Source organism: Vicugna pacos, unplaced genomic scaffold (genome assembly GCF_048564905.1).
Source record: "Vicugna pacos unplaced genomic scaffold, VicPac4 scaffold_21, whole genome shotgun sequence".
Taxonomy (NCBI): Eukaryota; Metazoa; Chordata; class Mammalia; order Artiodactyla; family Camelidae; genus Vicugna; species Vicugna pacos.
In genome coordinates, this window is record NW_027328742.1 from 8682474 (window position 1) to 8703972 (window position 21499).

Genomic DNA, 21499 nt, shown 5'->3' on the forward strand with positions numbered 1-21499 from the left:
CTTGTTTCTATTTCTCTTAGTTCATTCCCCATCATTCTAATCTGTTCTTTAATTAATTAATGACTCATTCATCTAACAAATATTAGCTGAGTGCCTATTATGTACCAGGCACTGTTTTAGTTATTTGTTATCAATGAGCAAAACAGAAAAAGAAATTCTTGATCTCATGAGTCTAGGGGTGTGAGACATATGTAAACAATTAGCATAATATATAAATAAATCATATAGTATGTTAGATATGTTATGGTGAAATCTGGAAAAAATATCATGATATAAAGGAGCAAAAGAGTGCTTCTAATTTAGTCATGGGAATAAAGGTAGATTTCTTTGAGATGATAACTGAGCAAAAAACCTCTGCAGGTGGTTTAGAGCGGAGCCACACAGTTGTGTGCTAGGTCATGATTTTAGTTTCAGGGACTCATACTTGTTTCATCTTTCACTGGAAAAGTGGAGTCACACAGATCGTGAAGTACAGAACACAGGACTGGCTTATGCAAGTTAAGTGACACCATCACCAGGTTTAGTGTGATACAAACTCAAAGCAAATCATGTCATTTGATCCCAGGACACCTTCAAAATAACTTGAGTTTGAGTTTGGGGAAAAATAAAATTGTGCAAATTGTAAAAAAAATAAAATAAAATAAAAACCACAAATCTCATCAGTATGTGTTCCTCTGGAGATGCACTTTCCCCAGGGTCATTTCTGGTGAAAGCCTCTTAATTGCTTCTTTTTTCTAATGTAAACATTTAAGGAAAACTTCTGTGTCCTTCCAGTTTCTCTTTTGCCTGGTTCATGTTGTTTGCCATCTCTTCTACAGCCTCCAATGTTCAATTCTGCATCCTTTCTGGGAACACTTCTCTTCATTCTGAGGTTGGCACACAAATGCATTGATCTGGAACTGGAAAATGAAGGTTGCATCTTGAATTTTATTTACATTTATTCTTTATCACTAACATTAACATGAATTAACATTAATTATTTCATAAATGTTATCTATGTGTAGATTTGTATTTGTGTGTGTTCAGAGAGAGAAACAGAAAGAAATTTTCTATGCAGATTTCATTATTTGATTATTGCAAACTATTAATGGAAGCTACAGTTTCCAGGAGTGCATTTAATATTTAATAATAATTGTGCCTTGAATATTTATTATGTGTTAGTGTGTAATAAATCTTTTCATATTCACAAACACACAAAGAAATTAATACTGTTATTATTGTTACATCATATTAGTATAGTGAAATTATAAACAAAACATGAGTAATCCTGTCCAAGTTCTTAAATAAGTCATGGAGCCAATGTCTGACAAAGCAACAGAATGAAATATTTTATAATTTCTCATGCCTGAACCTGAAGGAGAAAGAATCCACATTCATGTGTAACTTAATTTGAAATACAAAATGCAGCAACATGGCTGTTTGGGTACATCTCCTTTGCCTGGAGATGGCGAGGAAAATCCTGTAAGTGCTTCTCAGTTCCCCAGACCCTCCATTCTTCCCCAGACTTCACACCCACTAAGATCAGAGCTGATCATTCCACTTTGCTGTGAGCTCATCATCACTCTGTATCACCTGGCTAATCACCATGCAAGTTTACATGGATTTAATTTTTGCAAAGTACTAACAACACCACTTTTTTATATCTTCTTTTTTTTTCTCAGGCACCCTTGGTTGCCTGTAATTAGATCTGGTTTTCAAACAAGAATTCCTCTATTGCTAATCTTTGATAAATGCAAGAGTGTGAAAACCACGGGCAGCCCAGGCACACTGCTGACTCGGCATCAGCACGATCTGTGGAAAGGCTAGTCACCCTGTTCCAGGCACAGACTCTCTCCTTCATCTTTGTATTTCTCCTGTCTTTTGTGATGCTGTCTTAAGCAGATCTTCCATTAATTTCTCTTTGTCTATGAACCTGTGAATCTTAAAAAATCCATTTTTTCTTGTTTAGGGAATTCATCTATTTCAAAAGTTAATATATTCTTTTTTACATTTTTACAAATGAATTAGCATAGTTTGGGCAGGTTACAGATAGATCTGTGATCTTTTTTCCTGTTCCTGTTCCCATGGACTGAACGTGTACACAGGCAGCTCGATATGATCCTACCGCACATTCAGGACAGATACAGTCCTCCATCAGTATCTGACAGGGGTGCGTTCCAGGACCCCCGCTGCCTCCCAGGTTACCGAAATCTGCAGATGATCAAGTCCCTACTATGGAAAGGTGTAGTTTTTGCATATAACTGATGCACACCCTCTCATATACTTTAAATCATGTCTAGATTATGTCTAACACCCAATGCGATGCAAATGTTTTGTAAATAGTTGCCATAGCCTGGCAAATTCAAGTTTTGGCTTTTGGAACTTTCTGGATTAAAAAAATATATATTTTCCATTCAAGGTTCATTGTATCCATGGATGTGGAACCTGCAAGAGGGCTGACTGTACTCATAATATGTTTGCTCTCCTTTCCAGACTTTCTAGGCTCCGCTCTAAAGCTGAGCACATAGCAACACACTAGAAAAGTGTACAACCAGCAGAGAGGGAGAATATTTAATCAACTTGTCTTCCTACTTGGTATTACCTGTTTTTTCTTTTTTCTCAAATCTATGAAAACGGTTTTTTGAGGGTTAAAAACAAAGTTGAACAGCAAGGTTTTAATTTGAGTAGGCATCAATATTTAACAAAATAGTTAAAAAACAATTTATTTTTATGTCAGAATGATTCCACGGAAGTTCAAAAAATAAAAAGATGTGAAGATTTGGGTTGTCACAGGTGATATATATGAATATAGAAGCAGATTGTGACACACTTGCTCCACACTGTCAAGAACAAACCACACCATCACCATATTCACTCAATTGCCTGTCGTAATGAAACTGGTTTATAATTTTGTTTGCATTAGTTTTTTAGCTTTCTAAGTCCACACGTGGTTACTGAACATATCTGAGAAACTTTGGAATAAAAAAATGCCCCAAAACAAAAAAATACTTCCATATTACTACTTTCCACCTCGTGATTTGAAGTCACCTTTTATTTCCTAAAGACTCACAAATATATTCCTTTAAGGAGATAACATAAGTTTTATAACATGAATGATAAATTGGTAGATAAATAATTTTAGTAAATTTATTAATACACATACTATGAATCATAAGCTGAGCAATAGCAAACCAAGCACTTGATTTAATCTTTAATATAATTTTAATGAAACTCTGCTTTAGGCATAGATTGATGCCAAACTATAATCCAAAGTGATCACATGTGTTCTCTAAGATTTAATGTGTCTGTGTCTAACTACGTATTCTTAAATCCAAATGGTCACGTCAAATTGACCATCAAAAACTCTTCAAGGGGAGAATGAGTTCCATAAAGGTGACACAAGGCCTTGGGATGGGGAGGTGGGTGGATGGGGAGAAGAAACCAAAATTATACAGAAAGAATGGTATTCTTTACATCACAAAACAAAGGGTTTTATCTTTTCCAATTTTAACTCTTATTATTCCTAATATTTTTAAGCCATGAGTTAATGCTTCAATTTTTTACTAATTAGCCTAAGACCCAGGAGTCATTTGTCAGTCTAATTTACTTGCGTTCATAGCATTCTCCTTCCTCATGAAAACCTTTTCTTTACAAAAGGGGTGAGTAGAAGGCAGTGGATTACTTTTGTGAATAAGAGTCTATTTATTTTCACTCTGACAATGAGGTCATCTTCTTACCTGCTGTGATCTTTCTTGGTCGTAACTCTAAGATAACTTTGGATACGCATCAGAGGGTAGTTGCACAAAGTATAATCCTGGAGGTAAAAACAAGGGTTCTGGGAATAATCAAATGACATTTAGACCTTGGAGAGCATGGCACAGTCCTAACTCCAACAAACTCATCGCCCTGTTACAAAGTTCTCTCAGGAATCTTTTTTGGTAGAATTATTCTCTGTGTTCCAAAGAACTTTAATGTTTGCTGAATTTGAGGAACTCTCTCTCTCTCTGTCTCTCTTTTTGCTTTATTATTCTCTCTCCTTTCCTTCATTTTTAAGCTAGGTAAATGCCAGCTAGACTAAGTATAATAGAATTCTTTCCCACACAGCTTCTCAAAGTTTACCTTTACTAGATAAGTCATGTGTCTCTAAGAGTTTGCAGAAGATACAAAAATTTCTCATTATCTGATGAGTGAACCCTTGTGGATTTTTCTCCACAATACCTATAGTGTTTCTATAGGAAAATAATTTTGGAAATATTGTTCTAGAAAAATGTTCCTATGATACAACCTATATCCAGGAAGAACTCCATTGATCACCAAAGAAAAGGCAAACATTCCCCATTTTCTGCCTCCAGCATAACTCTATAAGAGTACACCATGGTTTTAGAAAGACCATTGACACCAACACCACTCTGAATAGACATTGATCTCCTTGTCTTACTTCTGTTTGACTCTCCAGAACGTAAGAGCGGATGATGTCTAGTAGATTACAATTACACATTAGAGATGCCAAGAGTCTGTGTCCAGGTACTGTGCACAATGTAGAAATGTGTATAAATGGCTTACACCTATATTTTGATGACTGCTGTGATCAGTTCATCCCTCTTTAAATGAATCCAAGGATGAGGTTAGATTAAAAATAATTTTTATCTGACATTTAGGGCTGGTGAATTATTTGATTAAGTGACTTCCTTCTCTAATCATGGAGAATATGCCTATAATGAAACAGAGATAAAATAGTAATTTTGAGTGATGATAAAAAGAGAACTATAGCCCTCCAAAATAGATTCAAAATATGAAAATAGCAAACAAGCCAGTGTTGGAAACAAGGGATGTTGAAGAAGTGGTCTTGGAAATTTGGCAAATTCACTATCATGTACTAGCGTGTTTCAATCAAGTTTTGTACACCTGTTATGTAAGTGGGGCTCTGTATTTATCCAACCAGGTAGCATTCTGAGAGCACGTTATGTTAGCAAGTGCTCAGAAATGATTTGCTGAAAACAGTAGTAAAATGCAGTCATAGATGTTTAATAAAGAAAAAAATGAAAAAAGGCATGGATAAAAATGTAAATTAATACATGGTCACTATGTGATTTTGAAATTTATTTCCTTGTAGTTATCACAGGGATTTGTAGCTAATATTGACCCAGAACTGAGAAAATGCTCAATTTCACCGATGTGACAGTGTTTATTCTCTTGGGACTCACCAGTCATCAGGAATGGCAAGTTGTCTTCCTCATCATTTTCCTGGTGCTCTACATCATCACTGTGGTGGGTGATATTGGCATGATCGTGTTAATTAAGGTCAGTCCACAGCTCAGCAGCCCCATGTACTTTTTTCTAAGTCATCTGTCATTTGTGGATGTGTGGTTTTCTTCCAATGTCACCCCTAAAATGTTGGAAAACCTGTTATCAGAGACAAAAACTATTTCTTACGCTGGTTGCTTTGTACAGTGTTTCTTCATTATAGCCCTTGTCTGCATAGAGATTTTTATTCTCGCTGTGATGGCCTTTGACAAGTACATGGCAATTGGCAACCCTCTGCTCTATGGCAGCAAAATGTCAAGGCTTGTCTGTATGCGACTGATTTTTTTCCCTTACATATATGGTTTTCTGATGAGTCTGGCAGCCACATTATTGACGCATGGCTTGTACTTCTGTGGAAAAGTTGAGATCAACCACTTCTGTGCAGACCCAGCTTTCACCAAGATGGCCTGTGCTGGGACCTTTGTTAAGGAATATTCGATGATCATACTTGCAGGCGTTAACTTCACTTATTCTCTAACTGTAGTGATCATATCTTACCTGTTTATTCCCATTGCCATTCTGTGAATGCACTCTGCAGATGGGAGGCGGAAGGCCTTTTCCACCTGTGGCTCCCATTTAACAGTGGTCATCATATTTTATGGAACTCTTATTTTCATCTATTTCAGACGCCCCACCGAGGAGTCCGCAGAGCAGGGGAAAATGATAGCTGTGTTTTAAACCACGGTGATTCCCATGTTGAATCCCATGATCTACAGCCTCAGGAACAAAGATGTGAGGGAGGCCATGAGCAAAGTGATCTTCAGAACATTTTTAACTAAATAAAATAGAAAGTTTAAATGTCTGATGAGACCCATGGCTCAGTAAAAGAGGAAGAAATTAACTGTTTCTCTTGGATAATTTTGAGGAAATTTGTTATTTTTGTTTTCAATGAACAGACAAAGCTACTATACAATTCAATAGGGAAGAACAGTGTAAGGACAAAAGAAGCACTTTGTAAACAAGACACCCTGGTTCTATAACGCATGAAACCATGCTGACAATGTCATTTATTATTTTTCCTTCCACACAATAGTAGATTATTTTGTAACTATAAATATTTTTTTATGGTCTTTCAGTATTTTAAAAGCCCACTCTCTCAATTCTGATTTTAGAAGAAGTATTATGGTCCCTTCTTGCACCTAAAATAGGCATTGATGCAGGATATATGTTATTACTTTTAAATGCTTAAATTGACTATTATTTCATAATAAGTCACTGGTATTATTTTTTTCTTTTCTATTTTATGTCTTTTTAAAATTTTTATTGAAGAAGAGCTGGTTTACAATGTGTTAATTTCTGATGCATGACATAGTGATTCAGCTATTTATATATATATATGTATTCCTTTTCATTTTTTTTATTATGGACTATTACATAGTATTGAATATAGTTCCCTGTGCTATTCAGTAGGACATTATTGTTTATCTATTTTATATATAGTAATTAGTATCTGTAAATTTTGGTCTCCCGCATCTCTTCACCTTCCCACCCCCCTGGAAACCATAGTTTGTTTTTTTATGTCTGTGAGTCTGTTTCTGGTTTTTAAATAAATCTATTTGTGTCATTTTTAAAAATTTCACATATAAGTGATATCATATGGTATTCTTTCTCTTTCTAGGTTACTTCATGTATTATGATGTTCTCCAGGTCCATCTATGTTGGTGTAAATGACATTATTTTATCCTTTTATATAGCTGAGTAGTATTCTATTGTACATGTGTGATATATATATATATATATGTGTGTGTGTGTGTGTGTGTGTATATATAGAGGGAGACAGAGAGAGACAGAGAGTGAATATCTTCTATATTCAGTCATCTGTTGATGGACAATCAGATTGTTTCCAAAACTTGGCTATTTATTGTATATAGTGCTGCTATGCACACTGGTGAGCAGACACCTATTTTAATTAGAGTTTCATTTGGATATGTACCGAGAAGTGGGATTGCTGGATCATATGGTAAGTCTAATTTTAGTTTTTCAAGGAATTATCATACTGTTTTCCATAATGGGTGCACCAGGCTACATTTCCACCAATAGTGTAGGAAGGTTTCCTTCTCTCCACAACCACTCCAGCATTTATCATTTGTGGACTCTTTAATGATAGACATCCTGACAGGTGTGAGGTGATACCTCATTATAGTTTTGATTTGCATTTCTTTGATAGTTAGCGATATTGAGCATTTTTTTCATGTGCCATTTAGCCATTTATGTTTTCATTGGAGAAATGCTCATTTAGGTCTTCTGCTCATTTTTAGATTGGGTTGTTTGATTTTTTGTTTTTGAGTTGTACTGGCTGCTTGTATATTTTGGAAAGCCCTTGTTTAAAATATGGTTTTAAAGCATTTTAATATCTGTGAGCAAATGGATTTAAATGTTTCATTTTGAAAGCACAGTTTTCACTTAAAAAATTAAATTGATATTCATGCAGAATACTTGGCACATTTGTGACTTAGATATGGTATTAAATACTTTAAAATAACTTTTGTATTTGAAAGAAATAAAATATTGAGGGCGTCTGTCATTAACAATGACATGTACTGATATAATATATTAATATAATCTGGTTCACTCTTGCACCTCATTTAGGTAAGTATAAGCATGAGGCAATAACCTTGCAACTTGAACTTCCATAAAGTTTCTATGTCCTCTAATAAAAATAAATAAATAAATGAATAATAAATAATCTGCTCTCTTGATTTAGATAACACATAGCTACTGAAAGTTCAATCACACATTTAAATGATGCATTTAAGTAATCACAAATTGATCTGCAAAGATGTAAATATAAATGAGATCGGGGCAGTGTGAGAACAAACATTCTTCTTTGGCCATTTTTGAGATTTTATTTTCCTTAAGGGAAACCAGTGATGCATATGAACTCATTTCCACATACAAGCACATACATCATGGTCAAAACTTTAAGGCTATTTGCATATAAATAAATTGCTTATTCAAATTAAATTATAATATTACTTTGCTTAGAGTTTCAAAACTTAAACCCTTAAAGAATTTAAGATTTTATTTACTTATTGTTACTTTTAAGTGAGTTAAAAGTAATTTCTTTTGGCAGTAAAACCACTAATTCATCATTTATTGGAAAACTCGACATACCAAATTAGTTGCTGATTACTAACAAATTTTAAAATATGGTTTTAAAGCATTTTAATACCTGTGAGTAAGTGGATTTGGATGATCTTTGTTACATCTTTTTCTTCAAAAGTGAACTGCTTTCTCTACTTACTTTCTGGAGTGTTGGTTTAGTGTTACATGAAGAATGATGACAGCAAGGTAAATGGTTCACTCATGTTCATGGTTTGAGTTTCCAGATTTCAAATAAATTTGTGGGTGACCTTGATCTAATCATTTCTTGTTATTCATCCAGTTAAGTTTTAGGTTCTAGTGTCTGACTCCGAGATCTCTTCTGGCTCATAATTTCCATGAGTTTAGATTCTTGAGCAGAAGGTAAAGCAATTTTGCCATTTGCTGAAAATTCAGGATAGTTTTGTAAAATACTTATAATACTACACCTTAATGTTACATTCATTTCTACATCAACGTCGTTACATTTCAGCATTTCCAAAATAAAGTGTGTTTATCTTTCTCTGTCACTCTCTCTCTGTATTTTGTTCTCTCCAACACACAAGCACACACTTTCTTCTTTTTAAATGTACATTTAATTGAGAGAGTGCATGCTACATTATAATAGCATGGTACCAAACAGTTCACCAGATGCACTGTCTTCATAATGAGTGAGAAGGAACTTAGGATTTGTGGGTACTCAGGGATAAAGAATGCAGAAGAAAACTTTGCCTGAGCATTATTTTGCAGATGAACATGGGGTAGTAAATAATTTAGAGTTTATGAATGATCCACATTGGCATTCTGTTTCTTTAACCTGTTAGCTACCTAAACTTGGTAGAAAAACTTAACCTCAGAGTTATTTTATGTATGCATATTTTTATCCTTCAACATAGCAATGATATTGACCACAGTCCTACAGAGGTGGCGACTTCATACTTGTGAACTGTTTATAAGAGAAAATGCAAAAAGAATTTCAAGTCTTTGAGAGCTTCGTATGAGACAGACATTATCCTGAGAGTTAGCCCTATGTTATCTGAGATCCCCACCCCAGCCTAGGAGATAGTAGTCTCACATTCTGCAGATGAGAACTGAAGCTGAGAATCATTACTCACCCAATGACACATAATTAAAGTGCAGAGTTAAGGAGGTTTGATTCCTGATCCTTCTGACATCAAAATCAGTACTCTACTGACCCCCAGAAGAGCCTCAGTTAAGTGAAACAGGTTGTTCTACTATCATCAACTTCTTCACCAATGACCTCTACTTTTACTCATTCTCTGTAGATGTTTCCAAATGGTCTCTGAGGCATCTGTCATGTGTCTAACATCCATGAGATGCGTAGGGCAAGCATTGCTGTGATGGTGTCTCTTGAGAGATGATTCTTACTAGAAATGTAGCACAACAGACATGAAAATGACTGACCAAAAGTTTATAATGCAAACCATGACTGTTTTTCCGAGGTGCATAATTGTCAGGTGTGAATAGAAGGAAGCAGAACCCATGTGAAGGTGGGAGAGATTAAACCATTATATTAAGAATTTTGATTTCTTAATTTTAGAACCATAAAAAGTAGTCTCCTCATTAACACTCCTTAACTTCTCTTACCCCTGAGATGTTTTTATCTTTTCTTTCATAATTACCTGGGTAGTTCCTTGGGGAGATGCTCTCAATCCTCTCAGTGTTCAAGGTTTCATAATAAATAGTGAGTCATTATCACTTGCTTTTCTCACTGCTGAAGGTATGTCTGCAAATTTTACACTCTTTACAATACAGATTAATGCAGTCGCATCTTTTAATTTTTATTCTCGTTTTGAAGAGTAGACTAAGACCTCATTTGTAGACTTATTGGTTATCACAGTGTTTTATTGTGTGGAAACATATTACAGGGAAATAGTCTTATTTGTATCCACAGTTTATTTAAAACTTCATATGCCTGATCTAGCTACAATAGGGATTAACAAAAAAATTATCCTGCATTATTTATCCTTTTACCTCTTCTCTGCAATGACCATTGATTTTCACATTGTGTTTTAAAATAAATGTGGATGGAGTTGAAGATTTTGTGTCAGTGGAAATGATTAGAGCAGTAATTATACCTTCACTGTTTCTCTTCATGAGAAATTCCAAAAACATTATTAAGATTCATTTTTAAAACTCATATGTTACACATTCTATATTTTTAATTGTTTAATAGATGATGCACACTTATATAATAAATTGGCTCTATCCCAGAAGTCACTTGACCATCTGATCCTAGGACTACGGGTTCGCCTAACCTTGAGTGGTAGCGTGAAGCAGTGGTCCATTTACTCTGTAGTTCAGCCTGCTCTAGGGTCATGCAAAGCTCTTCTGGTTCATCAAGAATGAACTATTCAAAGGATAATATTCTTCTTTTTTGGAGGATACTCAAACTGAAAATTTAAATGTAAAGAAATAGAATATTGGAATAGATTATCAAAGAGGCAGCAATATAAGATTATTAAGGCTATAACATGGAAGTCGAATTAATTGGTTTGCATCTCAGTCTGACCAATTAGCAGATGTCTGATCCAGGGAGACCTTCTTAGCCTTTCAGTGCCTCAGTTTCCACAGTTTTAGATTGACTATGTGAATAGAACCTGGTCCATCGGAACTTTACATGCAAAAGTTTTAGTAAGCACTCAACAAAAATTAGCTATTTTTACTCATATTTTAAAGCTGAGACAGTTGTCACTAAAGCAATCTTTCCTAGAGGCTTTAAGAACATTGGAGTACTGTAATGCATTACATAAAGCTGATCTAGAGATCAGGACACTTTAAAAAATCTTGTGTGAATATTGCTGAGTATCAGTTATATTTAACAGCTAAGCCAGGCAGTTTAAAGAGTTCCAAGATGAATGAGACTAATGCTACTATCACAGAGCTAACAATTATGTGTAGAGGAAGAAAAATACACACGTCATGCAGGAAGCAAAATTGGAGAAGTAGTTTTAGTCTATGTTTCTTAGATGCTTTGATGCTTTTGTTAAATATATTTTATGCTTAGTAGTACCATTAACCCAGTCAAAGTCTGTTGGTTGGAAAGTATGGGCTCATTGAGCAGGGTCATGAGTTTTTACATAGGAAAAATCCCTGATCTTAGCTCTGCTTCCTAACCAGATGCATAAGTCTGCATCTCTCATCTGGCTGAGTATTTCCACACTTAAGAGAAGCCAGATGATCTACAATCATGGAAATCTACAGAAAGGAGGAAGGCAGATCAGAAATGAAACTTCAGTGCCTCCTATCTTATGTGCCCAATTTACTTTATTCGTGGTGTATTTCATCCCCATGTGAATAATCAAGAGATGGGAAAATAGTTCATAAAGACTAATTAACTTCCTAAATGTCCTCTGCTATGGATTGGAGGGGATCGTGATATAATCATAGAATTTACACACTGTTTAATGTTAAAGGAATGGCTCTAGAAACACTCATTTTCAACATGGCAGGCTAAGAGTTCCTTTTGAATTTTCATTCTCTTCTTCCCTGTATTTCTACATTGCTGGTTTCTTCTCACTAAGTAAAAGAGCCATATTTTCAAAGAGATCTTCTATCACCCTGTCTGCATCCTGCCTCTCCTTATTTCTGATCCCATTGGCAAACTGTGCATTTGTCACTGTGGCTCCAATCCCTGAAGTATCTCACTTGTATATTTTATCCTTCACTTCTTTTCAATGAGAATAAATTCTGATGCAAGCCAGAATCCTGTATATATTGTTTAACCTCCTATTTCCAGAATTTAGAATACTTCTAGATATAACAAATATATGACATATAACTGGCTTTGATGTTTGTAAAATGAATTAACCTAAGCAATTACAAAGACCCATTTATATGTCAGTAACATCCCCTTCAAGCACAATTAATATGGAGAGCTTAAATTCCCGAGATGATGGTAATTATACAGATGCAGCCTTAAGAACTCACAGCAAATTTTTATTTCTTGGAGAAGTCAACACGGGAAATGTATTAAAAGGAGAAAGATTTCTTGGGAACATGTTCCTTGTGGTGACATTAAATTTGAATATAAATAGACATAGAATTGATTGTTCCTGAAAACCAGTGGAATCTGAAATGAGAGACAATAATTATTAAAAAGTGTCACCTCAATTTTACCTCATGGCATTTGTCTAGATACTTATCTATTGACATAATTCTGATGTTGAGTGCTATGTGATTTAACCACCTGTGGTTTACATTTTTTTTTTAAGATAACAAAAGCTAGTAGAGCCTGTGCTTTTAAATACCTCTCACCTTACCCTGCTAGTAGCACTCATCAAGCAAGTATAATGTAAGGCTGAACAAACTAAAATGTGATTAGGAATTTCATATGTCGAAAGCATGTGGTATCATATACTGGCATAACGTAGGGCTAATATGTCAATAACTAGGTTATAAGACCAACATATAAGACCACTGTCCCATAAGATTATATAAATAAGAGACTACTGTCCAAAACATGTGAAAATAGATCAGTTAATATCACATGTGTGTTTGTATTTTTATTGATATTGAGAGCCAGCTATCATACTGGAAAATAGCATTCAGTGGAGTTTCAGAGGATTCACTCCACTTACTTGCCTGTGAGTACTAAGTGGCTAGCTGACCTTGAGTGAACACTTAACACTGATGAGTCTCCAGCTTTTTTCTAAAAAATAATATATTGGAATGGATTCAGTCATTCTCTGACAACTCTCAGTCTGGCTTTAGTCTTATCTGAGCCCTGGGATGTTAACATTATGGAAATTATTTACAAAATATAAATATATAGTTCTAGTAATACATGAATGCAATTGTCTATTTTAGGACTAAGAAACTGATATAAATATTGATGGTCATTACCTATAAGACCTACTAAAGGAAATAATTGTACCTAGATATTCTTTTATTGGACACTGTGTGAAATATACATTAATTGTTCAATTATTTGAATTAGAATACAGATACACATGATTCAAGACTTCCAAGAATAAAACAAATCCATTTTTTTTTCTTTCTCCCACAGACAGTACAGCCTGGGTCTCCATGAAGGCAATGCCAAATTTCACAGATGTGACAGAGTTTATTCTTCTGGGGTTGATCAGTCATCAGGAGCTTCAAGTTCTCCTTTTTGGGGTGTTCCTAGTAGTTTACATGATCATGCTGTTAGGGAACATTGGTATGATTATTTTGATCAGCATCAGTCCCCAGCTTCAGACCCCTATATACTTTTTCTTAAGTCATCTGTCTTTTGTGGATGTGTGGTTCTCTTCCAATGTTACTCCCAAAATGCTGGAAAATTTATTATCAGAGACAAAAACCATCTCCTACGTGGGGTGTCTGGTGCAATGTTACTTTTTCATCGCCCTTGTCCATGTGGAGGTATATATCTTGGCTGTGATGGCCTTTGATCGCTACATGGCCATCTGCAACCCTCTGCTTTATGGCAGTAAAATGTCCAGGACTGTCTGTATTTGGCTCATCTCTGTGCCTTATGTCTACAGATTCTCTGTTAGCCTGATATGCACCCTGTGGACATATGGCTTGTACTTCTGTGGAAATTTTGAAAATAACCACTTCTATTTTGCTGACCCTCCTCTCATCAAGATTTCCTGTGGTGGGGTCCACATCAAAGAATACACCATGATAGTTATTGCTGGGGTGAACTTCACGTATTACCTTTCAGTGGTCCTCATCTCCTATATCCTCATAGAAATAGCCATGCTACGCATGCACTCTGCTGATGGGAGGAAGAAGGCGTTCTCCACCTGTGGGTCCCACTTGACGGCTGTTACCATGTTTTATGGGACTCTCATATTTATGCATTTCAGGAGGCCCCCTGAAGAGTCTGTGGAGCAGGGGGAAATGGTAGCTGTGTTTTATACCACAGTGATTCCCATGCTGAATCCTATGATCTAAAGTTTGAGAAACAAAGATGTGAAAGAGGCAGTCAACAAGGCAATCATCAAGGCAAACTTGGGGCAGTGAAACTGCAATAGATATTTCTGAGTACATTGCTACTTGTGATAAGTGTGTAGGCATGAAATTCCTAGCTCAATAGAGACTGTCTAAAGGCAACTCTTACATATACTGAGCTCCAGTCTAACCCAGTGATGCTTTTACCCCATGAATGGCCTCTAAGTACCAAGATTGTTACTCCACATATGCAACTATATGATTCAAACTGACATATTACACATTCATGGTGTGTTTAAAATTGTGCAGTCACTGGAGGACTCATAAATAATTTGAGATAAATACATTGTGTTTTGGAGATATCTTTTTTAGAGTTGAACATGGTTTCTATGATGTTTTCTTTACTGAAATTTTGTAAGAAATACATAATTTCATGAGGAAAAGAATAGGAATTCATCTCTATTCCCTGATTACAGAATGCTGATGGACCCTGATTTACCAAATAACTTTTTGATAATGTTCATACACACATGGACTTTTGATAACAAAGTTGTATTCAGAATCTTCAACTAGTATTGTAACACAGTCCTAAGTTTTGTTCTCAGTATATATAGCTTGATAGTTATCAACACTTTTTGTGTGTCAATCTATTTACTTACCCTGATTCTACTCCTTAGCATGGATTCTGGTTAGTTTTCTTGGTTTTAAAGGGTGAAATATTTATGACATAAAGACTTTCCTGTCTTCATCATAATAAAAAAAATGAACCAATATGAGCTTTCTGATATTTAAAAATCTAACCTTTGTTCATAGCCTTCATCCTATTAAACCTTTGGTTGATATGATTTGAAACTATTGTTTGTTTCCAATTTCTTCTCATGAATGTTACATTCTTTGGTTCTGTTTTAGCAGCTTAAATCAAGCTTTCAGGGCTTAGAGTGGATCAACCAGATAAGAAGCCCTGTTCAACTAAAAGCCATTGCACTGGGTATGCGTTAAACTATGGTCAATACAGCTCAAAATGATATCCACCAGGACCCAGTTAAAGTTCTTAAAATCTCACTGTTCCATTTATATAGATTGGTACCCACTTAATCTACATTCATTCTTGCTATAGGAAGAATACAGACTTTTCTTCCCTTAATGACTCTCATCAGCATAAAGGTGAATGGGAAGTAGAAGTAATTTCTGATGATTGAGTTTATTCTTGGGACTAAAGAAGCCCTGTTTACTTACCCTGATTCTACCCAGGGCTAATTGAATTGAAAGGAGTGCACAATGAAAGATGTGCAGGAGGACTCTGAGAAGTAACTTATGGTTTTGGAAACACCACTGGGAGGATGGACTAATTCAAGCACATAAAGTATGGTTGCTCAGGCTAATTTACTAGTTAACTATAAGCCACTTTCCTTCCGATTGGATCTGAGAAAAGGTAGCTGATGGGAGGAGGGATGTTCTTTTTCACAAATTTAGGTTCTGAGTAGGAAGAAAAATTACCATTAATTGCTATAGGAAATTACATTAACAAAGTGGATTTCTTTTTTATGTTGTCAAACTACCCAAATTTGGTTCTAAAGAGTTCATGTCAATGTGGTGTCAAAGTAAGACCGCTCAAGAAACTTTTGCTTTCACAGAGATTGGCATTATAGCCTGGCATTCTAAGATCATATTTTCTCTGATGCTTATGGCAGAAATATTCCTCAAGGTCCACTATTTTATGTTTACTTTTAGAAATAAAACACTAGCCCTCCAGCTGTTAACCACAGTTGCCCTCATTTCTATTAGCCAGGTAGCTAACATTGTTACAAATGTTTTGGCAATGAGCTGTCAGTAGAAAGATATGCCTAAAACCCAAGGTCATTTCCTCAAGTCAGAGCCACTTGATGTGGACTTTTTCCTTTCTCTTCCTTCTTGAAAATGTTGCCACTGAAATGGTTGCTGTAGATTGAGACAAGAAAGCCACATATGGAGGGTCTAATTGCCTAACCCACACCCCATAACTCACACTGTCCCCTGAGAAAGGAATCAAATCCTATGTTACTAAGTCACTGTGTTTTAGGAGTTTGCTCCTTAGACAGCATGGCTATAGTGCTGAAGTTGTTCTTATAATTCTTTCCAGAAACATGGCCCTTAGCACCTGGCCTCTGCATCTGACCACTTCCCAGGGCAAATGTTGCCTTGAGGATGAATGTCTCCTCAGAAAGTGTCTGTTCTGACACTGAGTATACTGAGCAAAGAAGGGAACCTGGTTCTCTGTCTTAGCCAGAAGGAGGGAAACTCAACCTCTGGTCTTAGGTGATTGGTTGTATCCCCTTTTCCTAACTACTTGGTGAGTCCTTGGACTTGTCATGACCTCCAGCTGTCCATTTAGTTGGTTTTGAATCCCTTTGGCCCCAGCTTCTAGGCGGCTTCTCCTCACTAGTCTTTGCAGGCACTTACAAGGCTCTTCCACAGGCTCAGGGAATCTCAGCCACCTCCTCTGCACTGTGTTTGTAGGTGTGGACCGGATGAGCGTCCACCAGATGTTTTAGACAACACATCTTTAGCTCTTCTTACTTGGTATGAGTTGAATTGTGTGCTGATAAAACAAATGTATTCCTTCACCAATTTGCTGCAATGCTGGGACTCTGGTTTTTCTATTAAGCTTTTTGTTTCAATAAAACAGGCTCTACCTCAGGGAGGTAAGCTATCCTTGCTGCTGCAGGAGCTCTTCAAACCCCTCTGGGCTTTCTTTGGGCAACGGTGTAATTTTGCAGCAACCTCACCTGAGTCTACTGTGCTACCCAGAGGAAGGGGCAGCAGATTCCTTTCCAAAGAGTCACTAACCTTTATATCTTGCTCGCATCACCAGGCTCAGGTTGGGACCTTACTGCTTGCTTCCAGAAAAATGGCTCCTCTGCTGTTAGGAGATCTCTTCTACTTTCCAGTTCTCTGTATAAACTTCACTGTTCAATACTATGCTTTTGGGATTACAGAACAGGCAAAACAAACACAGCAACAACAAAGGTGTTTTCCTTATTTGAGTTCTTGCCCTTGGCAATTCACAGTCATGACTTTCAAGATTCATTTTTTGGTATGATGCCTCTGCCCCCCCAAAGAAATTAATTTAGAGCCTGAAAGGCATAATTTTAATTCTGCCTTTCTTCAGAATTTGTACTGTTTGTATCCACTTAGAACACCTCATTGTTGATTTACTGATAGAGTTGGTGTTGTTTAAGGAGGATGTAAAACTAATTTTTAAGATACATAATTTAATATGACAATATTGATGTCTTCACAGAAATCTAAATTCTAAATTAAACCATGAATGCTGTCCTAACCTAACTTGGAATAGCGAGTTAAAGTGGTTATCACAGGCTTTTGATTAACTTCTGCAATTTCTCTTGCCAGTATTTCCCAAAATACAGCACAAGAGATAATTTCACATAGCACCCAGAGATTGTGTTATTTTAACTTTTTGAGTGTTCAGAATTCTTGTTACTTTATGAAGATTTTGGCATGGATTTTTCCCCTTTGCGTTGGTTACAGAAAGTTTAGTTTTCAGATTTGTTTAAATAAGTTTGTGAGTCAATTAAAATATATTAAGCAAATAATAAATGTTCCAATACATGAAAAATAATAAAGCATAACATTAACTAAAAGTCAGAAAACACAACCCTATGGCAAGTCACTACCATCACACACACACACAAAATCACACACACTATCATATAAAGATAGATAGATAGGTAGATAGATAAATAGACAGATAGATAAGCTGATAGATAGACAGACAGATAGACAGAGAGATAAACTGACCTACCTAGTTACTCTATACATAGTATATAGTACAATATGTGTATATTATGTATACTGTGGTATATATGTATATGCTTAATTAAGCAACTTCTCAGGATACTAGCTTTGAATCAGGCACTACTTCCCACAGGGTTTTTAAACCACCCTTTCTTTAATTTTTTCAGAGCTCTATTGTTTCTGCAATTTCCAAGACTATTAAGTCATTCAAGTGGGACAAAATCTGGTAAGTCATCTGTGAAAGTCTCTGTTGCCATACTCTTTTTTTATGTTAATTTTAGTCATATATATATATATAGAGAGAGACATAGAAAGAGAGACAGAGAGAGAATTCTAGGGAAATCTATCAGAGAGACACCAATGGGTTTCCCACATTGTTCAATTAACTGTGACTCTAGGACAGAATCAGCTTTGAACGCCTGACCTTTATAAGCACCACTCACTCAGAAATTAATAGTGTTTAGGCAACTGTTTCCCATCACTGACAGGTGGCTTTGAGGAGCCTGGTTAATGAAAGTCAGAGATGCTATTCAGCATCATCCAGCTAGAAGTGGTAATACTCAGGTTTGAACTCAAAAGCACAATTCCAAGAATGAGCTTTTTTTTCTAGTTTACTGAGATGCCATAGATTGAATCCAGGCAGAATTTGATTCCTGGTCATGCCTGGGTTAGAATAATGAAACTTTCATGAGATGAAAGCAGAACTGACAGAGAGAATGAAAAAAGGAATCAGCTCATGGTAGCAGAGGGCTCACACATAATCCTAGCACATACATCATTGGCATAGCTTCACTTCATTCATTTGATAAGGAACTTCATTTGTTCATTGCTTGTTCATTTTGTTCATTGTTTATTGTTCACAACTGCATTATCAAATGAACAAAATGTATTTCCTGGTTTGTCAGATTCATTCTAATATCTATCATGGTATGTATGTCATGGTGGCACAATGTTATAATTCAGCAGGCTGACTTATTTCAAATCCATTCACTTTCTAGTTGTCTTACTCTTTGAGGAGGCCATTGAAAGAATTTTTCTGCTAAGTGACTCACAAGATAAACCCTGGCAATTTGATGGCTCCTTACCCACTCCCTTCTCCTTTGAACGTATGTTCTGCCCACTGTTCCCAAAGTAAGAAGATGCAGGTGTTGTTGAAACCATCTGGATGGTATGTGAAAATGAATCCAGTTAAAGCTTCTTTATACATGTTGAAGATTCTGGCAGACAAGTGCAGAGATGTGCATCCAAGACAAGCCTCATCTGTAAGTCCTTTTCCTTATCAAACCTACCACCTACCACTCTAAACTGGTCTGTTGCTAGCTGCATCTTCTTGCAGAGTGTCCAACACTGTGAGGCAGGAAATATTCTGTTTGTTTGTTTTTTGCTCACCAAGAATGACTCCCAATATCATGCACATGGTAGACATGAACATTTGAATTTATGAGTGAAAATATAAACTATTATATTCCAGTTGAAGGTTTAAGTGGGTTTTGAATTATGTCTCTTTATATTACCTGAACATGGAACTATATTCTTGACATCTAATAGCCACCATATTTATCTCTTGGTTTTAAGCTACCCCTTCCTGTCCCCCAACACACTGTAATTTCCTCATACCCCTAAAACTCTAAAAGATCTTTAGAAAGCACAGCTTTGCTTAGGGAACTTAAAGATAGATCTGCATTTTTGGTTTGATAGAGTAATAAAAGGGAATGTGGCTTTCCAAAAGTTAATCCTTGTTCCCATGTCTACATGGTGAAAAATGACTTTCTTTCAAAGGATGTGCTAATCATGCAATTTTAGGGAGTGGCTAGAGTGAATGTGGAGGTCAGCAGCAGAGAGAGGAATGATGGGTCACAGACAGGGAACATTGGAGGAGGAGGCTATCGCATGGAATGACATGGGGATGGATAAGAAACTTACTTCAACACCATCCTTGCCCCTTTCTCTGTCTTCCGCGATATACAAAACAGGAACAATTTTGAAAAGACTGATTAAACCTTATTATCAGTTGAATAGAAGCTAGTCAGGTCAAAACTATCAGTGTCACATATCCTAAGAGTAGTAATTTCTTAAAAATGTAAATTCTACTCTTTTAAAAATTTCATCTTACTATCGATTACATGAAAACTAGAACTCGTGTACAAAATCATTTTACTCATATAAAGAATGGTAAAAAAAAAATGTACTTCATCAAAAGATTAGAAAAACAACATGTCTGTCTGCAAGTGGCATTGTTCCAAGTCAGGTTTTGTTGCAAGTCACTTTTTAAAGTTTATTAGAGGCAGGACATAGCATTTGTCAATGGCTTTCCTCAAGGCATTCTTTACTTCTTGGTTCCTCAAGCTGTAGATCATGAGGCTGAGCATAGGAATGACTATTGTGTAGAACACAGAGGCCATTTTGTCCGTGTCAAGGGAATGGTTTGATTTGGGCTGCAGATACATGAAGATCAGAGTTCCATAGAATATAGTCACAGCGGTCAGATGAGAGCCACAAGTTGAGAACACTTTGCACCTTCATTCTGTAGACTTGATTCTCAGGATTGCAGCCACAATGTGTAAGTAAGAAATAAGGATGGTGGTCAAAGAACTGATCATATTGAATCCAGCAAAGATAAAAATCAACATCTCCTTGAGGCTGGTGTCTGAGCAGGCAAGGGCCATCAAAGGACATCATCACAGTAGAAATGATTGATGACATGGGGGCCATAGTAGATCAGTTGGAAAGTAACAACTGTGTGGAGCAAAGCAACAGAAAAGCTATATAAGACGGGGCCCATTACCAGCTGTATACACACCTTTGGGGACATGATCACCATGTAGAGAAGAGGACTGCAGATGACGACATAGCAGTCATAAGACATTACTGCAAGAAAGAACATTTTCAAGATCAATAAGTTCAGGAAAAAGCCCAGCTGTGTGGCACATGCATAGAAAGATATGGACCTGTGTCTGGTCAGGAGGGTCTGCAGGAACTTGGGGGCTATTGATGAAGAGTAGCAAAGTTCTACAAAGGCCAGATTACTGAGAAAAAAATACATGGGTGTGTGAAGTCGAGAATCCAATTGGATTAGTGAAATCACCCCAAGGTTTCCTACCAGAGTTAGAGAATATACCACTAAAATGAGCAGGAAGAGAAGAAGTTCAATCTCTCTATGGACTGAAGAGCCCAAAAGAATGAATTCTGTCACCCTGGTGCTGTTCCTTTCAGTCATTTGTTCCAATCACTCAATTGCTGAAGAAAGATAAGTTAAAGACCAAAAAATTGCTGGGCATAAGAAATTGTCACCAGACATCAACTCTTGTGTGTTTTAGCTTCAGAAATTATTGTTCATTGTGGTAGAATATCAGAACAAACAAGCACATCCCATTTGAAACTCTCCTCTCTGGCTGTTCATAATTTTATGAGGTCAAAGTTG

General features: G+C 36.2%; 1 protein-coding gene and 2 pseudogenes across 1 annotated transcript; 2 read left to right on the top strand and 1 right to left on the bottom strand.

Annotated features, from left to right (window-relative positions):
* Positions 1-5136: 5136 nt before the first annotated feature.
* LOC140694377 (olfactory receptor 5M3-like) lies at positions 5137-6066 on the top strand (annotated as a pseudogene).
* Positions 6067-13413: 7347 nt separating this feature from the next.
* LOC140694386 (olfactory receptor 5M9-like) lies at positions 13414-14286 on the top strand. The gene has a single exon (XM_072957651.1). It carries the CDS (start codon positions 13414-13416, stop codon positions 14284-14286), a length of 873 nt encoding a protein of 290 aa, XP_072813752.1.
* A 6053-nt stretch (positions 14287-20339) lies between these two features.
* Positions 20340-21295, bottom strand: LOC140685321 (olfactory receptor 8U3-like; annotated as a pseudogene).
* Positions 21296-21499: the final 204 nt, after the last annotated feature.

Coding starts and splice junctions, on each gene's coding strand:
- LOC140694386 (XM_072957651.1), top strand. CDS start 13,414: ATGAAGGCAATGCCAAATTTCACAGATGTGACAGAGTTTATTCTTCTG.